This window comes from Suricata suricatta, chromosome 5 (genome assembly GCF_006229205.1).
Source record: "Suricata suricatta isolate VVHF042 chromosome 5, meerkat_22Aug2017_6uvM2_HiC, whole genome shotgun sequence".
In the NCBI taxonomy this organism is placed as follows: Eukaryota; Metazoa; Chordata; class Mammalia; order Carnivora; family Herpestidae; genus Suricata; species Suricata suricatta.
Window position 1 is genome coordinate 32,850,889 of NC_043704.1, and position 26,603 is coordinate 32,877,491.

General features: G+C 39.1%; 1 protein-coding gene across 1 annotated transcript in view; it reads right to left on the bottom strand.

Annotated features, from left to right (window-relative positions):
* The window catches only part of LOC115291108 (roundabout homolog 1-like), a 96,236-nt gene extending 69,782 nt beyond the window's left edge, over positions 1-26,454 (bottom strand). The window contains exon 1 of the mRNA XM_029938688.1: positions 26,166-26,454. Coding sequence (XP_029794548.1) covers positions 26,166-26,220 — 55 coding nt within the window. The 5' untranslated portion in view covers positions 26,221-26,454. The remainder of the gene's footprint in view (positions 1-26,165) is intronic.
* Between the last annotated feature and the right edge of the window lie 149 nt (positions 26,455-26,603).

Sequence of the window (26,603 nt, forward strand, 5' to 3'; positions counted from 1 at the left end):
ATGCCAAGATTTGGGTTGGAGACACACAGTTCGCCATGGAGTAGTGGAAATGACAGATATTTCATCCAGGTATCTGGATCTGTGCTAGGACTTTCTCAGTCTCCCCTACTGACCTTCATCATTATAGAACCCAACTAAATTTAAAATCATCAATGTCAGGGCGCCTCAGTAGGAAGAGTATATGACTCTTGATCTCGGTGCTATGGGTTCAAGCCCCTTCTTGGGTGTAGAGATTACTCAAAAATAAAATTTTATTTAAAAATTCATCAATGTCATAGTAAATTATCTGTGACACAGGAGTACTGCATTCAAACCAAATAAAATGAAATTAGTGTATGCTCTTGAGTCAGGCGTGTTCCATAATGTGTGTGTGTAAAAAGATTAATTTTAAGATGCTCGCAGGTGCATTTACAAGCATACATGCACATACTTTAAAAATGTTTCCAAGATAAAAATAATTTAACATAGTCTCACCCTGAAAAAAGTATGTTTTAAGGAGAACTTATTTTTCTCCCTCACAGTTACTATTATTTTTTTTTAATTTGAATCAAGTTTAGACAGTAATAAAAAGCCAACAGCCTATGCATTTGCTCACTTATTTAAGTTCAGGAAAGGGCATAATATACTTATATATGTAGTTGAACCCGGTCAAGTCAGTTCTTAGACTTATTAGTGCATGACGCTGTTGACACAAGGCTAAGTGTAAGCCTTGACCTTTGCACTTTCGCTGTGACCTCAGGAACCAGATCTACGCATCTCATGGCAACCTTTACAACTTGAATGATGTCAGATCAAGGCTGCTGTGTTTTTTAAAGGATCTGTTAGCCCAAATGAAGTCTATTTACTTTGCCCGTTGTTATTAATTCCTCTGAGCTTTTTTCCCAGAAACTCCAGTCCAATTTAATCTACTCCTGTAAAAACAAAATGTTCTCTAAATTCTTTAAAGTTTACATCTAAAATCTGTTAAGCAAAAATGTGTTTCCCACAAAATCCTGTCATAATTTGACAGAAGTTCAAACCAAAGCAAAAGCGTTAAGTAAAAAGTGTTAAATATTAAAGAAGAGAATGCCTAATTTATCACATACTAGGATTTTTTCTAATGCCCAGGGCATTAAAGTTTCCAGCACTTACCTTAAGTTCTATGAGAGCAGCCTCAAAATATCTAGTCTTTTAAGCAAAATTGGTCCACAGAACTGTCAGACTTCATTTCTAAATCTGTCTTTAAGATCCATAAAGATACTAAACACAGCTTTGAAAGGAAGCTTTAGCCTTCTAATCCTATTCCTGGGTCATAATAAGTCACCTTTTGCCCTCAACCTCCATTCTTTACTGAAATCCAGTCTCCAAGATTTGCCTACAACTACTGAAAAGGAAAAAGGCTATATCAAATTACCTAAAGTACTTACTGGGAAAAATGGAGAAAATGGAAGCATTTGGGGGGTGCTTGGATCTATTAAAAAGTCAGTGGAGAGAAAAAGGCAGTTTTGCCTTCTAAGAGTGTGCTAGTGTATTTTATGGTAGTAAATTGCCTTTTTCGTGTAAAAGATAGTAAATCTGTTGATGCCATTTGTTAGGATGGTCTTATCTCAACAGAGGCCATGCATTCAGGGTCTAAAGTTTCTGAATCTCAGCAATGTTAAACAGGGCTTTTATAAGAACTTTCAATTCAAAATACCGAGTAAATGGGTTCACACAGCACGAATTTTATTGTAGACCAACCTAATTTTCACATTTTCCTCTCTATAACAAGCAAGTCATTTGTTCTCTACACTCATAATGGAAAGAAAACAAGAGTTTCTTTGTTTGTGTACATTAACTCCATGCTGTAAAAGTCATCCAGTCAAGCTTCACTATACATTCACCCGTAAACCTTACCTGACTTGGAACAATATTTGTAGCCTCTAAAATTACACTGGGTGAACCCAGACGGAGTTAATCACCCTTCACTGTCTCAGTGAAAAGTATAATGACCCACCATTTAATGGGAAGCCATTAAAATGCTGGAAGGGGCAAGAATTCACATTGTGTGTTTATAAATACCTCACAGACATGAATCCATACATTCTGGCCGCCAGGACACTTTTCATATGGCACTTGCTCAGAGAATCAGATGGAAAATAATGACTGCTATACACTGCAATCCAGAAGTGTCTGTTCCATTGTCTTATAGAGTGCACCTTGTACTTTTAATACTGACATAAATTCTTTAATATTTTTAATTTTTTTTACATTTATTTATTTTTTTGAGAGATAGAGTGAGACAGCGCATGAGCAAGGAGGGTCAGAGAGAGAAGGAGACACAGAATCTGAAGCAGGCTCCGGGCTCTGAACAAGCATTCAGCACAGAGCCCGACGTGGGGCTCGAACCCACCAACCGTGAGATCATGACCTGAGCTGAAGTCGGACGCTTAACCGACTAAGCCACTCGGGTGCCCCGTGACATAAATTAATTCTAACAAATTCATCTGTAACAACACAAAGAAAATCCACGTCAAAGTTTGGTAAATTTTAGTTTCTTACGCTAACTACAATTGCTTCCCACACAAGGCAAATTCATAAGCAAGAATCTTTCATTTCTACTTTTGGCTTTCTATTCCCAGTCCTTCCTTCAAGACTGCTACATTGCATAGCCCAGAAGGCACTGTTCCTATGATATGTGGGGTCTGTATCCAGGGGCTGGTCATTCAGGTCAGCATGAACCATTCAGCTACAACCAGAACAGAGGCCTAGACCACTTCTCTCCATCCCCCTGGTGCCCCTCAGAAGGGACCCCCATCAGCCCGACCTCAGCATCTTCATAAGTGTTCTCCCCAGTCCATTCTGGCCTCTGTAATCTACCTGGAACAGAGTGTGCTGAGTAGTGTTGTCAGTTTTACAACAGAGCGTGGTACTCCTGTGATCACCACCATCTTAATTCACTTGGAATGAAAAAGAAAAGTCCTTATAAGGCCCTTCAAGTCCCTAAATTAGAGAATGAAAAGTGCATATCTACAGGTCAGGTACTTAATGAACAGGGCAAGAAGGGCTGAACATTAAGACCTGGGCACCTATGTGGCTCAGGTGGTTAAGTGGCTGACTCTTGATCTCAGCTTGGGTCATGATCTCACAGTTCGTGAGTTCAAGCCTGGTGTCAGGCTCTGCACTGACAGTGCAAAACCTACCTGGAATTCTCGCTTCATCTCTCTCTGCCTCTTCCCCACTTGTGCTCTCACTCTATCAAAATAAATAAATAAACTTAAAAAAGAAGACCTGAGCATACAAAATATGAATTAAGGATAGCAGCAGGGAATGCGCGCTTGAAGGGGTAGCCCCTATCCAGGTCCAAGTGATAGCTTCTGCATGGGAGGGAGGATCTGAAGTCATCAGATCATCTAGTTTCTCATGAGAAGCTAGAAATCTATTTTTATATGAAAGTTCAATTCGTAAATGTTGCTTGAAATTTAAAAAAATTTTTTTATGTTTTTATTTATTTTTGAGAGACAGAGAGAGACAGTGTAAGCAGGGGAGGGTCAGAGAGAGAGGGAGACACAGAATCTGAAGCAGGCTCCCGGCTTTGAGCTGTCAGCACAGAGCCTGACACAGGGCTCGAACCCACAAACTGCGAGATCATGACCTGAGCCGAAGCCGGATGCTTAACTGATTGAGCCACCCAGGCGCCCCTGAAAATTTTTAAACAATATGGAAAAAAGCAAATACCTGTGCAAATTGCTGTAAGAGGCTATTGGGTGATGAGATTTCAAAACAATCTCCATTTGTCACCATACACGAACACACTGACCCTTCTGTTCCTCTAATTCACCAAGCTTTTCTTACCCTAGAACCTTAGCACATACTTTCCCCATGGTTTTTTGCCTTTGTTCTTATCCCTCAGATCTGAACTCAAATGTCTCCTCCGTAAATCTTTCGGTGAAAGTCCTCCTCACAAATCACTACCACACCAGCCTGTTTGATTTTTTCCTACAGTGCATCATCCCCATAAAAGAAAACTTGACCAGTTCCCGCAAGTAAATTTACTTTCCTGATGTATTAATAAAACCCACTTTCAATAAAAATCAAAACAGCATATGCTCAACTGAGCCAATAACATACACGTGCACACACACATGCGCACACACAATTTTCAAGTTTCATTACTTCACAAATGCATATTGGCAGGATGACGGGGTTTTTGTTCACTATCTGCAATAGCATTTTGTAATATAGAGAAAATACTGTGTGTGTGTGCACAGACACATGTATGTTTCTATGTGTATGATCTGTACAGAAATGGGTTAATATGCAAAAAGATGCTAATCTACCTCAATGTAGTTTGGCCAGATGGACTCTTTTTGAGGAGAATTTCATGTAGATATAAGGCAGTGGCTACAACTTGAGCCATTGTCCCCTAAGAGGCATGACAATGTCTGGAGACACTTCTGCATATCAGAAGTAGGGGGGTGCTATTGACGTCTAGTAACACAGGCCAAGGAGGCTGCTAAGTACCCTGCAAGGCACAGGACAGCCTTCAAAAGAATCACCTGGTCCATGATGTCATTGGTGCCAAACCTAAGAAACACTGATCGATACAGGGTCTTTCTTTCCCTCATTCCAACTTTGCCAAAAAAGGAACAGTCACCCATATTTTTGGTTTGAGGGGCAGGTAGGGAATAATTTAAAATTTTTCCCTCAACATCATTAGGATTAAATTGTTTGAAAAGTTTGTTTTAAAAAAAGTTTGTTTCTCTGAGTACAAGCATGTAATTCTATAAGGGACCAAAACAAAAACAAAAGCAAAAACCAGTTGTGCTGTTTTATCTTTGGTTTGTATAATACCTGGTGCATTCCAAGCCTTGAATGCATGAACAAATGAGTAGAACAGCAGTGCCTTCATATTTTATGCTTCACACTGGCCATGTCTCTAAATGTTTATTTAATAAATGAAGCACTCAAGTTGACGTACAAGACCCTGAGGTGGATTCTAGGCGTATGTACATCAAGAAGAAAGTCTCCTTGCCCTCAAATTATTCAAAATCTAATAAGGGAAACAAGCAATATAGCACAACAGAATTTGTACAGTTTTACAGTAAAGGCATACACAGCATTATAGGAGTGCATGAAAGGCCAATTCATCTGGACTTGAAGAAATGGATGATGGGATGGGGGGAGAGGAGCCCAAAATGTCCTCAGACAAGATGTCTGACCTGCCTCAGATGTTCTGAGTACTAATCAGGCAGATGAGAAGGAGGGAAGCAATAGCATTATGAAAGATGAGACAAGTTGGAAAGGGCAAGTCGTTTAGCATTACTTAGGTGAATGGCTGGTGTCTCTTTTGGAAATAGGAGGAGGAACGCTTTAAGACCCTAATATGTGAATATAAGTGAACTTCCGTCTTACTATACATTGGGCCAGATCTCTTTGTTTTCTTCACACTTAGAGATTCTATGTGCCTACATTTTCTTCAACTACCTCATTATAGACCTGCCCTTAAACATCTTTCTTCATAACCTATTTTTGCCACCTTTTTTTTTACAGAAAGTCCCTTTGAACCTATACACAATGATCACAAATTCACACTTTAATTCCAAATTAGAAAAGCTTATAATTCCAAAGATCAAACCTTATCTAAGATCAAATCAGCATTCATGTGACCTCTGGTCCTGTGGACCAGGGATCTGTCCGAAGTATTTTTTTTTTTTTGACATTTCCATTGTTTATCCCAAATAATGTTACATGGTGATTACTCAGCAAATATTTGTGGAATTGAATCATAACTTGAATCTATTCTAGACTCCATGTTTTTTATAAATCAATAGTTCATATTGAAATTGCAATGTACTTAACAAAGCGTAAACATGTTCAAAATTGAGGTGGATGAAGCTAAAACTGACTCACAAATAACCATTTCCTTTAATTTTTCCTTCTTTAATAATACATGTCTCTAATCTTAGGTACAGGCTCATATTATGCCAATCTAAACAGTAATAATAATACAAACAAGAAAGGAGGACTGATTTGAGGTCCTGCCCCCTGCCTCCCAAGCTTCTCACTGCAGAAACTTCTCTTTCCAATTCTACTAAAATTTCTCCAAAAGCTTTATCTCTAAATAATTCTATTAAACCCAGATGGGTTTTTTCAGCATTTCAGGCACTGCAGAAAGCTCAATCAGACAACCCACTAGCATCGTAAACTCATCCAACCACAGGACAAGTCATAGCATTTCCTCTATACCAATCGTTCCTCCCTTATGGAAGTCCATGTTGCTCATGGGGTCATCTGGGTCACATACAATCCCTCCATCTTGCATATAGTCTATCAAGTTTATATATTCATTCTACCATTCCAAAACTCCTCTCTTTCCCCTTTGTTTTATTACCATCAACACTGTATTTGTTCATCATCTGTCCCCTTTATTATTTTGATAGTCTTCTAAGTGTTCTCATTGCCCATGGTATCCTCTCCATTCAATCCATCATCCACGCCACTAATTGAGATCTTTCCATACCACCCAGTTCTTCCCTACCTAAAAACCTTTCCTGTTTTCCTTTGCCACATAATGAACTTCAGTACAGTGAGCATGGAGTAAGAAAACCTTTATACTCTGACCATAGGCTTATCCTCACAGGTACCTATTCAGTAAGTAATCAAAAATCTCTCTTCTCTTTGTCTATACATATGTGTTTCTTCTGTTTCATCTGATGGGTAAACAAACAAGGGAAAGGGTAGCTTCCATATTTACTTCAATTATTCTTTAACCCCGGTAGGGTTATTCTCTAGTCCTGGTAGGAAATATGTTTTTCCTTCTTGTATATACATATACATTCCTTCTAGAATATAAATACGTGTGTGTGTGTATACACACATACACACATATATATTCCATATAAATACATATTTATGTATTCTATATACATATATATTCTATATGCATATATGTACATATATAATATATATTTGTATATTCTAATCGCTCATGTACTTTCCTCAATTATCAGGCAATGTGAGCTTTGCATATAGGGAACATAACTAAATCCATCTTCGCATCACCAGTGCCTACAGGTCTATTACGTGTGGCAGGTACCCAGAAGTCATTCTGAATGGTAAATATCCTATAGAACAGGAGAACATCACATGGCATGTTTTATGCCCATATTCTTAAGAGTCCATTTCGGTAAGGTACCAAGAAGATTTTTTTCTAAGTATCTTTTGTAATAATGTGTGGTTCTAGAATTCTCTAGATATTTCTCTACAACCTCAATTACAGAGCTTACTCGTTGCAGATTCCTAAAAATAAATAAATAAGTAAGTAAACAAACAGTGAAACATTTAAATCTATTACCAATATTCATGGCAACCCTAAACATTATAAAGATCTTTCCTAATATGTTTATAGGAAAATTAACATTAAACACAGTTAAAATATTTGAGAACATAGTCTTATTTATCTTTCCTTTGTAGGAGGATTTTACTTTTTCATTGGATATACTTCACTTTTTTAGGATGCTAAAATGATCCGTTTAGCCTTTGTGCATTTAACATTTAACACATGCTCACTGAGCACCCCCATGTGCTGTGTGTGGCAACTGCTGAGGATACTTGGTCTTGTAAAACACACAAGGCTCATATCTCACAGAGATGTGAGACTGATGCAAAAAGCAGGATTTAAATAGTGATGGACGCTCATTAATAGTGACACTATTTAAGAATAAGAGTACACAGTGCTTTTAAGGGAGCCTAAGAGTAAAGACATCAAAAATATTTTTTTTAAGTGGCCATGAGCACATGGTCAGCAGTGAATTATACTGGACATACTGGCCGAGTATGAAATACAGACACCACATGGACTGGGATGGAATACGGACACCGATACAAAGGCAGACATGCCACATTCAAACGAATAGCAACATTACAAAGTAGACAGTCCCTTTGGCTGTGAAATTTAGAGTCTACAGCTTTCCTTACCCTCTCCAAAGTTCTTCTGATATTAGTATTATTAATTAGTACTCTATTAGCATTATGGTCCACCATTCCAAGACTCTGCTGCATCCCCCGAAACTATACACTCACATATACACAGTTAAAATAAAATAACATCCATAACATTTCTGTGCACTGAGATTTGGAAGTAAAAGTTCTATCCATAAATTTGATGTATTCTGGAATGGAAATGATTACTTTATTGAATAAGCCAAGAAGTACTGTCATTTATAACGTGTGTCACCAACAGATACACTTCCATCTCATCTTATTAAAACCACACATACACTAGACTTCAGAATGTTAGCATTGGTTTGAACTCTGAGTTCATTTCTCCATCACTTTTTTGGACTCTACACTTCTTCCACTTATTAAATGTTTCTTCTGAGAAAAATGTCTTTCTCCATTTTGATCTCAAAACTCTTCAAGGTAAGTATTATTCCTATCCTCAATTCACAGATGACAAAATAGAAGCTTAGAAAACCTAAGTCATATAAGCAATTTCACATAGTTCACTAATGTATTAACAACACTTTCTAGTTTTTTGTGTTCTTTTTGTTAAGTTCGTTTATTTTGAAAGAGGGGAGAGACAGAGAGAGAGAGAGAGAGAGAGAGAGAGAGAGAGAGAGAGAGAGAAATGAATGAGCAGGGGAGGGGCAGAGAGGGAGAGGGACAAAAAATCCAAAGCAAGCTCTGTGCTGTCAGCTCAGATGAGGGGCTCGAACTCACAAACCATGAGATCATGACCTAGCCAAAATCAGACACTGAACCAACCAAGCCACCCAGGTGCCCCATAATTCTTTTGTATTCTTGATGCTCTGGCATCTAGGGCCTTGCTGAGGAGGGGAGATCACTGCTTCCAGGGCTAGACCGTTCCTAGAAATGGCAAACACTCGCTGAAGAGTACAACCTCAAATAAAACCAATGGGGGTGCCTGGGTGGCTCAGTCAGTTAAGCATCTGACTTCGGCTCAGGTCATGATCTCACAGTTTGTGGGTTCGAGCCCTGTGTCGGACTCTGTGCTGATGTGCTAACAGCTAGCTCAGAGCCTAGAGCCTGTCTTCAGATCCTCTGACTCCTTCTCTCTCTGAGCCTTCGCTGCTCACACTGTCTCTCTCTCTCAAAAATAAATAAAAACATTTAAATTTTTTTTAAATGCAAATCAATGTATCCAGAGCCCACCCACTGGGCCATCTGCCATCTCTTCTGTCTGGCTCTTCTCACCGCAAGTCCAGGCACTGAACAACTCAGGACCATCCTGTAGCTCACAGCCAGCTGAGATTACTGAAACTATCCAATCTTAAATCTGTTTGACTTCCAAACCCTGCTTTACTCCTTTTTCCCCATAATAAAGGCTTTTTGCCTGGCTTTGCTCTCCCTCCTTCTGCCTCCCAACCAACCCCATAGCTTCCCTGTGTGGCCCAACATGGCGTCCTGTGCCCCTGGTTCTTGGAATCTGGGACTAAAAATGTCATGACGGTCATCGCCAAGTCTGTATGTCTTGCTCTTGCACATTACAATAAATCCTCGGTACATTTTAAAACAACCAGTGATAGTATCAAGATCAGAGCCCGAAACACAGAATGTGATCATTATTTTCTAAATCAATGAATTACTCTGGAGGCTGCAATCTTACCTACTCATCATATTCCATAAAAGACATATTTTCCCAAACTTCTATCCATGACTCATCTAAAAATCAGGTTCTTGTACCATAGTATTAAGGCTTCTAAATTGATTTTTGGTTTCTTGAAGAAAGAACTTACTAGTAGATACAATGTTTCTAATCAGACAACATTTTTAACCTGTGAAGTTTGTGGCCGGTACTTGTCTACCTCCCTTTCCAGCTTCACTGGCCCAGTTTGGCCCCCATAATTACTCCAGGACCCAAGTGGCCTCATTCTTCTCCATCCCTGGCACTTTCCAATGTGTCGCCATCCATAGCGCCAAATAAAAACTTCCATTCCCCAAGTGCTAAAAGCTGAACTCCAAGTAAAAAAGGACCTATAATCTGATTAAAATAATTCACAGTAAATTGCAAATCTCTTAATCCTCTTAGAGGCATTAACATTTTTTTAAGTGTGTGGGGGGAGCGGGAGAAAGGAACAACCTGCTGTAGCCTCTAATTGTTGGCATTTTTAGACAGCATAAACAATATATATTTTGCTTTATTCAGAGAGAAATGGCTATCACACTGGTATGGCAATCTGCCCAGAAATCTGTCAGCAACCTGTCAAATTAACCCCGAATTTTCTCTTAACAACCTTTATACTTTTTCTGCTTTTGCTTATTTGTTGCTTTTTAAATCTCTGGCAAGAGGTCTTAAGGTTTGGATTCTCTGTAGGGAGAATTTTTTATGTTTAGGATTTGTAACTTAGGACCTATACCGAGCAATTATCATAAAGTAGTATCTTTAAAAAAAAATCTTGATAAAGACTACCAATCAGCAAAACAATAATAAAAACAACACAATAATCTATACTTAAATAGACGTTAGAACATGTCAAACACTGTTTTTTAACTCTTCACATATATTAATTTAATTACAATTCACAGTATCCCTATGGAATATCTATCAAAATTATTTCCATTTTGGGGCACCTCGGTGGCTCAGTCGGTTAAGCATCACTTCAACTCAGGTCATGATCTCACAGTCCGTGGGTTCAAGCCCCCGTGTTGGGCTCTGTGCTGACAGCTCAGAGCCTGGAGCATGTTTTCGATTCTGTGTCTCCCTCTCCCTCTGCCCCTCCCCCACTCATGCTCTGTCTCTGTGTCTCTCGAAAATGAATAAACGTTTAAAAAAATTTTTTAAATATATTTCCATTTTACGGATAAGGAAACAGAAAAGTGAGATGTGTAACCTACAAAGGTGCCTTGGCTGGCCAGGCATTTTAACTGTGAAGCCCAAACCCCTGCAATCACTGCGCTACTGGGAGACACAGTGCCTAGAAAAAACTCACTGATGAAGAATTCAGCTCATTGTATTTTTCCTAGGCTAGAGAAAGTACAGAACTTAATTCTAGAAGGGGCCTAAATATCAACTGTTTCAACTCCTATACTTCCTTAGAGATGAAGAAAGGAACTCCCTCTGGCGCGATGAAATGCGAAGTGGTGGCCATTTCAAAGGCAGTAACAATCACATCTGAATCTGAGTCACATTTCCCCCTCACATTAACATAGTTAGTTCATAACAAAAATTATAGGAAAATCGATAATCTTCAGGCAAAGGTCAACACCTAAAGTCCTATCCAACCCATTTGGTAGGATCTAGGAAATACGTAACTATTGAAAGCACCCATTCATACATTACTTTCAAATTTGGTGCTTTCCAACATTTCTGCCACAAGTGATTCCAAAAAGTGTTTGCCTTTCTTCTTTTTACGTAAACACTGGGATGATTTGTAGTACTGGGCAATTCTGGCTTTTCTTCTTTCTAATTGTTTACTTCTCTGTTCAAAAACGAATAAAATTTTACCCAAGAATAAGAGGGTGTATTAATCCCTTTCATAACTCCTGTCAAAGCAATTTATGTACTAAATCGCTTATTAATTCACTGAATGTGCTAGTTGTGATAGTTAATTAGACACATACCCTCCTAGTTGGAAAGAAGATCTAGACAAAGAAATGCAAGACAGTATATTTCCCAGCAAGGTCATATACTTTTTCCCCCCCTAGGGTGCTATGGAGATACATATGGAATACATCATATCTACCTTGGTGAGGGTAGGAGGCGTGGCTAAGGCTTCTGGAGGAGGAGATGCCCATATTGACTCATGAGGGGGAATGGGAATTGGGATGGAAAGCAGGGAGGGAGGGAGGGGGAGGAATGGTCTAGACAGAGCATTCCCTGATACGGGGAAAGCATCTAGAAAAGCCAGAATAGCAAGAGGGTATTCACCTGGTTGAAGCTGGCTCATAAACTGGGAGGCTTAATTAGGCAGATGTGCAATATGGTCAAACCAATAATACCAATGCATCTTAAACACAAAGGACTTTCTCATGAGAAAATAAATCAAACATAAAGATTCCGTGGTTCACACGAAAAAGAGTCTTTATTTGGAAGGAACTAGGGAGACAAAATAGAGTCATAGTCCTGGGCAATGAAGATCAACCAGATTTAGGCAAATTAACTAATATGTCCTCATGACATTTTTCTAAAGGCTGGGATTACCAACTATAGAAATAATGTCCATATAAACATGGAAATCATGGCTACATATCTTTTTGGTGATGCAGAATCTATTATTGGCAAGCTGTTCTGTCAGAGCATCAAATGATGCTCATCTTTAAACATGCCTCCCATGGACAATGAAATGCTGGTGATGTTTTCCAGCTTCAAATGAATCAGCACTCCTTGCTCAGGGCACATTACTGCCTCTGACCTCTTCCCCTGCCCGTGCCTTGACCTTCTCCCACTCAGACATTATTCCCTGCCTTGTGCCTGTGAGCATCTCGTATTATTTGTAAGCTGTGGCTCCAGAATTTAGCATGAGGGCTGCTCCTGATAGATGTCTAACACGAGTAATAGTCCTAATGATCCCCAATGGGACTCTGCCATATTCCTCCAACAGGATGAGTTGTTTGAAGACAGAAAGAAATCCCAAGCACTTCACAGTAAAACATAACGAAAAACAGAAATTTCTACAGAAAGGAACATTTGACTTAGATTTGGTAAGAAATGATCAGTGCTTTTAAAAGAGTTAACAAAAGTTTCTTCATGTGTAATTAGCTTTGCAGGAGTAGACCCTCAGCACCTGAGCAAATTATACCATTGCCTAAAGAAATCCTCCAAATGTTATTTTAGAAAAATTTATGAATTATGCACAAGGTTTCCTCACAGAAATGCTAGATATGCTCTTGAAAACTGTGCACAAATCAATATTTTTAAAAATTAAATAACATTTCTCATGGACAAATTATTGCAGAGATGTTACATTTTCATTTCTGGTTAATATTCAATTGGCAATGATTACTGACCCTTTAGATTAAGCTTCTCCCCTGACAATATTTCTGTCAAATAGCTAATGATCTAGAAACGAAGAATAAAACAAATAAGAGAAATTAGAATTGGAAAGAATCCTGCAATAAATCCTTGCAGAAGTTAAAGGCTCCTTTGGAATTCAAACATAGCCTAAACTTCTTTATTTTATTTCTTCAGATTCCCTTACTGTATTTTCACAACCTGTAATTCAAATCAGCACAGTGGTACATCCCTTAATAGCAATCACTAAACCTTTAGACTGTGTGTGTTGATGTTTTCTCTTCTTATTCAAGAATATATTTATTTATTCAGTTCATTAGGGACTCTTAGCTCATCAAAGGGCTTGTCGGTTTGTTCTCTTTGTTAGCTTTAGGACAAAAGAATAAACATAAACAGTTAAACTGATCACTTTGCCTGCTTCAACAAATACAATTTGTAAAATGTAAATAGCTCTTAATAAAGGCAGAAGCTCTGGGTTAAATAAGTAAGCAATTATGGAACCATTTAACTAGTAACAACACAGTGAGGAAGGCCAAATATCAGAAAAGTGAAAGCTTCCAAAACACTAAAGAGAACAAAAAGTAAAGCTATACTTATGTGTTTAGAGTAGGAATAAGCAGCAACAGATCAGTCAGTCCGAAGTGGAGTGGATAATATAATACTGCAGCCACAAATTGGTGACCTGTGGGGCCACATTTGGGGTAGAGACATCATTATTATTATTACTATTGTTATTTACTATTATTAATCCTCAATTGCTCCCATACTTCAGTTAAGAGATTTTGCTTAAAAATATGGAATTATACTTTCTCTTGAAAACTCTGGAAGCCTGTCTATATAGGGCCCATATTTCTCCATGGCAACATCCAGTCAACCATCCCTCAGAGCTAATACAGGTCCTCTCTTACAAGCCCTGCGTAGCTATTTCACTTTTAACCATTACAAAACACTATCAGAGAAGAAAAAAACCAGAATCTCACAATTGTATTTTGTTTTTCTTCCGCACCAAGAACTGTGACTTCAGACCAGGAAGAGCAATTCTAAGTTGGTTCAGGAGGAAATCAAAGTGAGAAGATAAATATCTTGCTTCTTAATACATATTAAATCTCCTGATCAAGAAAAAAACTACATCCAAGAATGTTGAGTGAACTTTTGGGGAAAATGAAAGATTAGAAGACTAGCAAAAGTTAAAAGCTATCCACTTTTTTAACTACAAAAAAGGTCGGTTCCTCAAACTTGATGTTACGCTCTAGGACACGAACAAAATAATTAATAAAAACCGTAACAACATAACCAAGGGAAATGAGCCTTCCTCAAATGAGGAAAATTGGAAGAAATTCTACCTGGAGAACAGAAGATTTAGAAAGAACATAACTGTCTTCAAATACTGAATCAGTTTCATGTAGAAACTAAACTAGACTTTCCATGGATAGCCCTGGAAGGTAAAAATCAGGGTCGGTAAGACAGGGAATAATGCTGGGCTCCAGCTTAACATGAGAAAAATGTTTATAAAAATTATAAATGGAACCTTCTACACTATTGGAGGGAAGTTCTGTCACAGGAAGTAATGAGAGTCAGATAAAAGACTATGTGTTCTGGGTACTGCAGACAGTTAATTAGAGAGTTAATTAGAGACATCAGAGAGACAGTTAATGTTCTAATGATTCTCTGGCAAGTTATTAACAGTACTACACATCGTATTATACCTAAATAAATCTATTTATCTGTACATGGCTATGGATACCCTCAGAGAAAATGCCAAAAGATAAATACCTTAATCTCTAAGAATTCAGTAATCACATTTACATTTATTGTACATCACTTCTTCACTTGGTGGAGACTTTTTTTATGGTCTAAACAGAGGTTCCCTAAGCAGTCACACGTCTCTCTATTAAATTACCTTCAGGGTAATCAACCATTTATCATCAATTTCTTAAGTGCAAGGTGTTGTAAGCTTTTGTTAAATATTTTATTGTCAAGTTAGGTTGATGAAATAAATGAAACAAATGTATGCACTTACTGGTGTTCTCTAAAACATAACGCTGTCATAAGTGAAAAGCTATAATAATACAGTGTTGTAAAGTCTACCTCTTCAAGTCGATTATGCCAGTTTTTCAGATCACACTCCTGGATGCATCTTGCAGAATTTCCCTTCACCCAACAAGACAGTCCATGCTTTCTCTCAGCATTCTCTGATAATCTACTTATTCCAGGAAGTTTTCCCGAAGTAAATCCCCTTGCTCTATCAGTTCCCAAAATGCATTTCTCCCTTCTCCCACCATAACAAACATCTTTCATTCTTATACTCTTAACAATTCACTGACATGATGCAACATGCATTTTCCTATCTATATGTACACAACCAGAATCTTGTATTAAAAACTCTTATTCATTATCAGTATGTTTGATAGATTCTTTAAAGCGTCTAACAGCAACAGAAGTTGATAGCTGGTTAATAATAATTTTTGATTGTTATCAAGATTCATGTTTACTGAGGAATAAAATGATGTTAATAATAAGCAAGTCGTTGGGGCGCCTGGGTGGCTCAGTCAGTTGAGCAGGTCATGATCTCATGATTTGTGGGTTCAAGCCCCGCTTTGGGCTCTGTGCTGACAGCTCAGAGCCTGGCACCCGTCTTTAGATTCTGTGTGTGTCTCTCTCTCTGACCTTCCCTGCTCATGCGCTCGCTCTCTCTCTCTCTGTCTTTCTCTCTCTCTCTCTCTCTCTCTCTCTCAAAAATAAAAATAAAACATCAAAAAATTTTAAAAAATAAGCAAGTCAAAAAAATAATAAACAGGTACCATTATCAAATACAGATGAATGGCAAATTGTAAAGCAATGAACATATGGAAATAAATTTGTTATAAAGTATATATTTTTTAAATATTTATTTTTGAAAGAGAGAGAAAAAAAGAGCATGAGCAGAGGAGGGGCAGAGAAAAAGGGGACAGAGGATCTGAAGTGGGCTCCATGCTGACACCAGAGAGAGAGCCCCTTGCAGGGCTTGGACTCATACCATGAGCTCCTGATCTGAGTGGAAGTCAGACACAAGCAACTGAGCCACCCAGGCGCCCCTTATTATGAAGTACATTTTAAGACAAAGAGGCTAAGGCTAAGCTCCCAACTCCCATGTAAAGGAGGGTTTTAAGTATGATACCATTTTGATTAGTGGTACAGACTGGGAAAGTAGTCAGGAACTAGGAAAAGTTTCCTTCTTCCCTTAAGCCTTAGATAAAGTAGCAACCTATGGAAATAATGAAGAGAATAGAAATGTACCTCCCGTTGAACATTTGGAAATACCTTTGGAAGCTCACTGAGTTCAACTGAGAAAACCATACCTTAGAAATCATAGAATGATCTTAGTCAGATATATGCATTTAACATTTTAAAAAATCAACCACATCACTTCTGAAAAGCTACTGACTAGAGCACTGTTTTGGATAGTTACTACAGACTGGCAGGTTTCATTCACAAGGATCATGTTAAGCAATGCTGCATTCTTTGTTTTCTATAAAATTTATCATCTGGGAAGGATACACCTTTAAAAAATCATAATCACAGATTCTAATCAAGCTTCTGCTTCCTAAGCTTTTATTATCTGTAACAACTTATCACCAAGTAGATCATCTATTTTCAAGCTAAAAAAAGAAAAAAAGTAAACAATAGTTCCTTAGAGAAGTTAGATCCCAATGATAATGTTTTCCATGTATTAGGAAATTTCTATTCACTTAGACAACTGAACTATCACAAAGTTTCCTTGGTCTTCACTCCCTCAGATTTACTCTACAATTGGAAAAACACTGAATTCCACCAAACCATGTTGTGGGGCTGGACCTGTGCTTCCGTGTTCTGTGCCATCTTATACCAGGATGCACTCTCCATTACGGGTTCTCATGTAACAAGCAGAAGAGAGGAATAGAGCATCAGAAAATTCTAAAACCTAAAAAGGAACTGAAACAGTGTTGTAGCACAATCTACCACAATCTTGCATCACAAAAACCATCACACACACACACACACACAATCATACATAACCTTATTACATACACAATTTATACTGTTTCACCTACAATAATTTTCCTTTAAAGGGAATTATGCAATGTGTCTGTAAAATGGTGAAGAACAAAAATTCTGTGATCAGACAGGCTGGTTTCAAATTCTCACTCCCCTGAGCCAGCTGACTGCCCATGGTCAGGAAACTAACTTTTCTAAACCTCATTTTCCATATAGATAAAACATAGATGATAGCAATGTGTTTATTCCTAATGTGGTATTAAATAAGACAAGGTATGTTAGCACTCTGCTGGGAGATAGTAAACATTTAAAAATTTTAGGCTTTATAATTATTTATTATTATTATTATTATTATTATTATTATTATTGCTAATTCCTAGTCCTTCAAGTTCGGTGTATGCAATTGGGACTATATTGCATCAATTCATCATATAATTAATCACTTTATTATATTCTTCATCAGGTAAGATATATTTTTAACAACCATGTATATGTAAATCATCAGGTTAAATGTGTCAAGTGGAAAATAATGAAAGGATAATTTTGAACATGAAATCCTAGGAAATGATGACCTCCTCAAACTGAATGATCCATAACAGGAGAAAAGACCAAAAGATGCAGTGAATTTCATTTTCCCTCTGACCACCCTATGTTTAACTGAAAAGCTGCCCTCATGATGCTTTTATTCCATCCTAATTCACTAAGGCTAATAATGACCTTGCCAGCAAGATGACACCACCCACCCCCACCCCGCTCAGCAACTAGTACCCTGGTGAGGCTCTGACTCTCTCCTATCTTCTTTCCACATGTTTAGGTTTGGGCAATGTATCAGTAACTTCATTCATTAAGGAACTTCTAATTTCAAACTTAATACCAGATTACTAAGGCAATTATCACTTCCCCTCAAATACGAAGGAGAAAAATACCAAGCCTTCTACAGTCTGTACAAGCCAGACAACTTGTTACTCTGTTCAGACAACTTGTTAATTGAATGCTCTGGAGACACTAAAATTGCTTCCCCTGACCAAAGGCACTTAAAGCTATCCAAAGGTGTGGAGTTAACACATACAAATGTGCTTTAACTCACTTTGTTATATGAGCAAGCACCATTTTAGTGAAGTTGCAGAGTAATAAAGACTGCCTTTTAAAACAAGCCTGAGTAAACAAAATCCACTTTAATCTCTGAAACTAAAAAAGTATCTATTTTTTATTATATTTCCGTTAGCTAGGAAAGAAATCACAGGCAGATACTTTTAGTGCAACTAAAAGTTAGTACATCATTGGAAAAGTGGAAAAGACATTGTAAGCTAAAATTAAAAAATATAGTATAGTTAGTATACAGGCTACTTAAATGTGGAGATCAAATTTTGAGATGGTGAATCTCATTAGCACTGTATCATGCCAAATGATCTTGAAACACCCATATGTGGCCTGATTCTCTCTTTGGCCCCATCTTCCTTTCAAACGCTACCCGGAGCTGATAATAACATAAAAGGGCCTCAGTCATATTTGAGGGGAGACACCAAAATAAGGACCTCTGTTTCCTCTTCTGCTAAAATCCAAGAATGAGTTTGCCAAGTTGATGTCTTTTTCCATAACAGTGCATAAATTATGACCATATACAACATGCTACAAAAAAACTTTATGGTCATATAAACACTGCCTTGGGGGTGCCTGGGTGGCTCAGTTGGTTAGGCACCCGACTTCAGCTCAGGTCATGATCCCGCGGTCTGTGAGTTCGAGCCCCACGTCAGGCTCTGTGCTGACAGCTCAGAGACTAGAGCCTGCTTCTGATTCTGTGTCTCTCTCAGTCTCTGCCCCTCCCCTGCTTGCCCTCTGCCTCTGTCTCTCTCAAAAATAATAAACATTAAAAAAAATTTTAAAAAAACACTGTCTTGTTCTGCTTATTGAAAATTTAAGTTAAATCAAGGGATAACACCCAAAATGATTTTTAAAGTACTAAATGGTCACATGTAACTATTTTATTACTCTTAAAATGCTTTTCCTCACATTAAAAGAAGAATAGAGAAAGGAGAATCTACAGAGTGTTAGGAACACAAACTGGGTCTCTAATATCCTCAAGTAGAACCCTTGCAGATAATTTTAGAGGAAAGTTCCGAGGACTCGAAGCTCCTGCCATCACTGACTGTGGAAAAACTGTCTCTGGTTCTCAGGCATGTGTGGATAATGAGTTGAACCCAGGCATTAGTGGCCCAAAATTTTAACTTGATGACTTGTAGCCATCAGCTGTTACTGCCAGAAATGCTTAAATACTATGTTTTCTAGGGGCGCCTGGGTGGCTCAGTCAGTTAAGCATCCAACTTCGGCTCGGGTCATGATCTCACGGCTCCTGGGTTCAGGCCCTACATCAGGCTCTGTGCTGACAGCTCAGAGCCTGGAGCCTGCTTCAGATTCTGTGTCTCCCTCTCTCTCTGCCCCTCCCTTGTCCGCACTCTGTCTCTGTCTCAAAAATAAACAAACATTAAAAAAATAAAAAATAAAAATGTTTTCTAATAAAAAAGACTAACATGAACTAAAAAAGATTCCCACAATACATGGCATTATTATTAGGAACTTAAGTCTACTAATTCTTGAATGCTGCATACAAATCAATTGCTTGACATAAAAAGAAGCTATTCCCACTTTATACAGAACCACACTGTTCTGTGGACATTTGCTTGTATCCGTTGATGGTGCTTTTAAGTGTCAAACTAGGTGACAGGCATTAAGCCTTAGATACTTGCACATCAACCTGGTGGCTGAAGACCCGTTTTTCTATAATTGTTTACCTTCTCCACATTCTCCCCTAAATAATAAAATAAATTAATTAAATAAGCATACTTTTTATCGGCTCTAAGCCATGGACAGCTGTGAACATGACAGAGGTACTTCTCTAGCTGAATGAAATCAGAAAGATATGCACAGTCAAGCTGTTCAAAATATTGGTTTATATGTGGAACAACACTGTCATCAGATGTTTGGAAGCCAAGCAAAATCTCCGAAGTAAGGGAATCTGTAGCAGCCTGTTTTGGCTGAAGGGAAATGAGACTGAAATCTCCCAAGAAGCAGTAGGACACCTTCCAGTGTTATAAACAGCCTTTTGGATGGTGAAAAGAAAAGAAAAGAAAAAAGCAGAGAGAGAGAGAGAGAGAGAGAGGCAAGGAAATGAAGATCAAAGCTAACTCCCTGTACACGACAGATAATCTTTTTTCTTCCTTTTCTTCAACAGCAAGATTGAAGGAAAGGGCTGGAGGTGGAGGGAGAAGGGGAAGAGGAAACCACGCTAATCCAGAATTGTAAAGGAGGTGGTCTTTTGATCTCCACAGGATGGCGACTTTATTGGCTATGCATAAGCAATTTCCAACCAGCTGATCAACTAGGTATTAATGCTCAACCGCTCCATGATCAGTAACCATGACGTGAGTCATCTGTGAACAGCAGGCAGGCAGAAGGCTCATCTCCTACTAAAAGACTGCCAGCCCGTGCCCGACATAGAGGGGAAGGACAACCCCAGGGGAAATGATGGACTCTCCACAGGCTCTTCCTTGGCGAGTACCAATTACGTGCCTTGGGACTCAGAGCAAAATCTTTCTTCGAGTGTGCATGAGCGAGAATGACCTCCACTTTCCAAAAGACAACTTGGAAACTATGTGCTTCTGCAACCCCAGCAGCCTTTTTTTTTTTTTTGACTTCTGCTCAGTCACTTCTCTTAAGCATGCCCAAAAAATGCAGACATGATAAAGGCTAGAAATGAATCAGTACAGTGTGAAGAAATGGTTGGCTTGCCTGGTGATCTAAAATCCTACAGAAGATTTACTTTAAGGACAGGAAAAGGCATGCCTCCCTTCCAGATTTTCAAGTGTTTGAACCCCAGTCTTATTTAGGTGGAATTTTTGGATGAGTTTTAAGAGTAAAAACATACAAACAAAAATGATATTGAGGGGCTCCTGGGTGGCTCAGTCAGATAAGCATCCAAGTCTTGATTTCGGCTCAGGTCATGATTTCAGGGTTCGTGGGGTCGAGCCCCTTGTCAGGCTCTGCACTGTGAGTGCAGAGCCTGCTTAGGATTCTCTCTCTCTCTCTCTCTCTCTCTCTCTCACAATCTGTCCCTCCTCGACTTTTGCATGCTCTCTCTTTCAAAATAAATAAACTTTAAAAAATTATTAAACCATAATCTCCTTTACATTTTTATATTTCTCTTTTTCGACTGGGAAAGTACATGGTGGTTACGATTTTGGAATCAGCTTGGTGCAAATCCCTGCTCTTCCATATCTTCTACCTTCTCCATGATGTAGTTTCTGCTACAGTAATCAAGGATATAGAAATATCTTATTAGTAATAGTACCTATGTAATAAGGTTCTTACAAGTATTAGTAAGATAAGGGTGAATGCTCAATAAATATAACGTATCTTCATAGCAAGAGAAGTTGTCATTGTAGAGTTTCTTACGGTACCCCAAAACTGAAACTCCATCTCATTTTTGATTTCCTCCTATCGTTTTACTGGTCCCCTCTAAGCAAAAGTGTTACGACACACTAGGAACTAATTCGTTTTTCACTCCTTTATATAAATCAGGGTAGTTAATATTCTTGTCTTGTTTAACATAACTTTAAAAAGCTATTCTATATTCATTAAAGATTTAAATGTTCCAAATAGATTTGTTTTAAAAATACAAAATGTCTAGTTCTTTATATAGTTGCTAAATACAGAATGTACACACTGACTTCAAATTTTCAGAAAGCTACTTTTCAGATCTGCTTTTCATACTGAGCACAGTCAGAGGGCGTGCTTCCTTGTGTTCTGTCCACTCCCACTCCACCTCCTCCTATATTTTAAAACTAGCTTAATTCTGGATCTATTTCTACTACACTTCTCTAGACTTCTGTTTCTGATTTCACATTTTTTCCTTTCTTTTTACCAGTTTTCTCAATTTATTCCACAGATTACCTTAGGTCTGACTTTAAACTGAATAACTACTTTGATTTCCCTTTACTTTCCTACAAGAAATCAAGCCTGAAAGTCAGTTACACTTTTAAGAAGCAAACATTGGGGCACCTGGGTGGCTCAGTTGGTTAAGGGGCCGACTTCAGATGAAGTCGTGACCTCGGGGTTTGTGAGTTCGAGCCTCACGTCAGGCTCTGTGCTGACAGCTCAGAGCCTGAAGCCTGCTTCAGATTCTAGGTCCCCCCACCCCCCTGCCCTTCCCCTATTCTTTCTCTGTGTCTCTCTTTCAAAAATAAATAAATGTTAAAAAAAATTTAAAAAGAAGAAGCAAACATTTTTTCAAAGGGCCAGAAATTCACATAAGCATTACCTTAGCATCTTTTATTAACACAGATGATACACTATGATCTTCATTAGCAAGTGAGGAAACCATTCATGTTTCCTCCCTGTCTTATTCCTGTGGCCAGCATTGTTAATTTTAGATCTCCACTCAATGTAAAACAAACAAACAAACAACTGTCTTCGTAGAGTTGAAATTCAGCATTTTTTGCCACTTTCATTCATACAAAAATATTTCGTTTGTCCTACTGAAGACTACAGGAAAACTTCAGGTGATCTTTCTGTCTTAGGAGATTTTAATTTTTTTTAATATTTTATTTATTTTTGAGAGAGAGACAGCATAAGCAGTGGAGGGTCTGAGCGAGAGAGAGGGAGACACAGAATCCAAAGACAGGCTCCAGGCTCTGAGCTAGCTGTCAGCACAGAGCCCGATGCAGGGATAGAACCCATGAACCATGAGATCATGACCTGAGCCGAAGTTGGTCACTGAGCCACCCAGGAGCCCCAGAGCCCCCAGGAGATTTCAACCAGAAACATCTCATGTGCTAGAGGGCCCATTATCAAGTAATAAGGATATTCTAAAAGATGTCACAATATTCAGATAAATATATATAAAAGCCAAAAAGTTTAGGGGTGCTTGGGTTGGCTCAGTTGGTTAAGGGTCCAACTTCAGCTCAGGTCATGATCTCACAGTTTGTGGGTTCAAGCCCCGCATCAGGCTGACAGCTAGCTCAGAGGGTGGAGCCTGCTTTGGATTCTGTGTCTCCTCCTCTCTCTCCTCCTCCCCTGCTCGAACTCTGTCTGTCACTCAAAAATGAATAAACGATAAAAAAAATAACTTAAAAAAAAGTCAAAAAGATTATAAAGAAACTAATCAGAAAGTTTTGGAATTACAAAAGAACCTTGTGTGGAGGGTTTGGGTGGGGGGAAGACCAGAAACCCAGATTAGGGGCTCACACATGAAATTTCTAAAAACATGGCCCTCTTCCCACAAGAAAAAGATGTCCCCCCCTATAAAGGAAGACAGCACTGCAAATTTTTACTTTATGTGAAATTCAGATCTCATCCTAAATTTGAACTGAAATTCAATTACTTTTTCTCCATTAAATCAGGTTTTTAGAAAATGGAGTTGTGGAGAGGAAGTCTATCAAGGAAGGATGTTTACAATCAGTTCCTACAGTTTCTTTTTTTTTCAGTGCTACCCCATCCGCTCCTCTCACCAAAAGATTACCTATCCACAGAAAAGAACACTCAAATACACAAACTCACTAAGGAAATCCACCCTAAAAAATGATTTTCTGCATACATTTTCCTCCCAAATCTTAGTTACCTAGAATAAAAACAGTTGCAGCATTAGATTAATAAATAAAAGGCTACAGAAAGCAAACACATATTCAAACATAACATTTGATGTTAAGTATAACATCAACACATCAAAATAGAGTGTATGGTCTTTTTGAAGAAAACCAAAGGGCTTTGTTAGCTTGGCATCCAGGTTAAAAAAAAGAAGAGAAAGAAAAAAAAAAGACCTGACAACCAATAGATAGTTTTACAGGTTAAATCTTGTTGAAGGAACCTCACTCCCTCAGTAGACTTTGATTTATTTAAGCTCACCACATTTCTCTTAAATACACTCCATTAACAAGCGATAGACTGTGATCTTAGGCTTGAGGCAAGATATGAAACACAATCTTTCAAGAACTTCATTCATTCCCTGCCCAGGTGTCTTGAGCACGCCTCACTCTAGTTACTTATCTGAGGTCTGTGAAGTTGTATTCAAATCAATAGTGTGGCTTTAGAACAGGACACTGTCAAGAAATCACCCCAGCAGCCCAGTCATGTGGCCTCCCAAGTTCAGATTCGTGGCAGAGTGAATGTCATCAGAGGAATGATAAAGAGCTTTGGGTTAAATATGAGAAAGCCCCTCCAAAGACACCTCTGACCCACAACCTGGTGAATGACACTTCGATGGGGAAAATGCAGGCTTATTAAAAATTATCAGTGACTTAACTGGAAAATTAAATTAGAAAAAACAAAGCCTGAAATCAGTTAAGCTTTAAGATTATAAATGCCTCCAATCTATTTAAATTACAAATCGCAGATACTAATTCATCAAATTATTAAATGTGAAAGGACGGCACACACCCACCTTGGATATTTCCCAGATATCCTTCCAAGTGAGGACAGAATTTGCACACCGATGCGACCAGCTTTCAGTGATACCCTATTAGCGTGACCCTATCTTTAATCTACAGACATGATAAAATGTCCCAACATATACAAACTCAACTCAAACAGTGACTAATGACCATTAATCCCCCTATCTTTAGTAATCTGCCTCTCCAGTCATTTATCACACTGACACTTCACTTTACACACGTGAATAAACTTTAACTGAGAAGGTGAATCAACAAAAATTTCAAAGGTATCTGAAGCTGCAAATTAAACTATGGGGAGACGCGGCAAAGAGAGACAAATAGAGAGATCAGACCTTAATGTTTTTGATTTGCATCTGTGGCTGGGCATGGGGGTGGAGAACTACCCAATCATCCAGATCCGCAAACTAAGAAAAAAGAAGCTATATCACAGAAAGGGGGTGCTGGAAGTAAGAAGAGGCAGTCCCAAAGAGTTGGTGTCATCTACTCATCCATCCACCACAAAATACATAAAATCTTCAGTTTTCTGTTTTCTTCAAAGGAATAACAATTTTAACAATTTAATGAAGTTCTTAGACTATCTGCAAATGTTCCTTTTAGTCAGGAAGCATGTTCGCTAGGCTAATTCTTTTAGGGATCTGCTATCATTTAGCTGATGTGCATTTTTTTTTCATATTTCATTGACTTAAAATCCTCAGTCAAAATATAAACCATAGCCATGGACCACAAAAAGCAAAAACCAACCCTTCAAAACTGTTTCATAATCATGAAAACTGAGTGACTCAAAGTTATAGGCCCTGATGCAACTTGAAGCTCAGTATTCAACTATTAAAAAAAAAGATCCCCTGAGGTGTAGTGTGTGTGTGTGTGTGTGTGTGTGTGTGTGTGTGTGTGTGTGTGTTAAGGCCTGAAATTGGAGCCTTGATTGAAACCAGAATCTACCAAAAGGGAAGAAAGAAAAGTTGAGTCGTGGCTCACCCTTAGTAAAAGTTTCTTAGGGAGTGTAAGAAAACTACTTTAAGTGTATTTTCCTCAGCAGGACCTCATGGTAGCATCCTTCCAACAATTCCTATAAAAAGTTTCAGTATCATTTAATTAATCGTCTTAAATTCAGCCTTCTGTTTTCCCTTGCCAATGAAAATTCCCAGACAAGTAACTGTTCCCTTTCATATACTTGCAACCGCTGTTTTCCTGCTAAATCCAGCCAGAGTGGCTAGTTGATGCCCTACCCTAAGAAGGAGTTATTTCCTGAAGTTTCTTCAGAATCCAATTTAATTACAGACCTTGGTTACATAAAACTAACTACTAATAACTCCTTGTGCTCGGGAGAGGAGGGGCGAACTGGACGACCAGGTTCGGGAATCCCGGCGAGTCTCTGGGCCCCAAGTTCCCGGGGCGCACATCTCCCTCTCCCAGGGCAGCCGCCCAAGGATAAAACTCATTTGGGCTCATCCTGAGGCCCCCAGCTCATTGCCAACCGCTGCCGGCTCCACCCGGGAGCTCAGACCGGGCGTTTGCCCGGAGTGAGCTGGGCGTGCCCTGAACTTGGCTGAAGGCCGAGGTCTGAGACGAGGCTCGGGGGTCTTGGGGGATGGGGATGAATGGGACGACCCAAAGTGCAAACTAAGAACCTTTTCGCTGAAAACTCCCACAGGGACCGAACCCCTCCAGCCTTAGAAGGGAGAGGTCGCCGAAATCCGGTTCGGGGTTTGATTCTGAAAAGTGGGGAGGGGGCGTGCAAGGGGGATGAAGGGTGAAGAAAGAAGACGCGAGGTTACCTGAACAGAGACATATTAATCCAAAGAGGTAAAAGTGAGCAGGCTCCGCGATCATTGTCCTCGGGTGGATCCTGCATACAGTCTCATGCCAAGAGGAGGGAACAGAAATGGGGTGCCCAAATTTGTGAAGCCACACACCACACACACTACACACAAAGGCTTAATATAAGCAACGTGGGTCGATCCGCCAGGAGTTTTCAGGGCAATTTACTTGTCGACCTTTCCGGACGCTTGTCAATACCTCCGAGCCCTTCGCAGACTAAGAATTCCAAGGTTCGCCTGGTCTGGCTCCAGGGTTTCGGAGGAGGCTCGGCCACTTCCAAGAACCATCCAGGGCGAACAACAAAGAGCCGAGGGAGAGGAGCAGCGGGGCGGCTTCCTGCCTCCGGGTCGCGCCGGGCCTCCCGGGTGCGCCCCCACACTGCGCGCCCGAGCGCC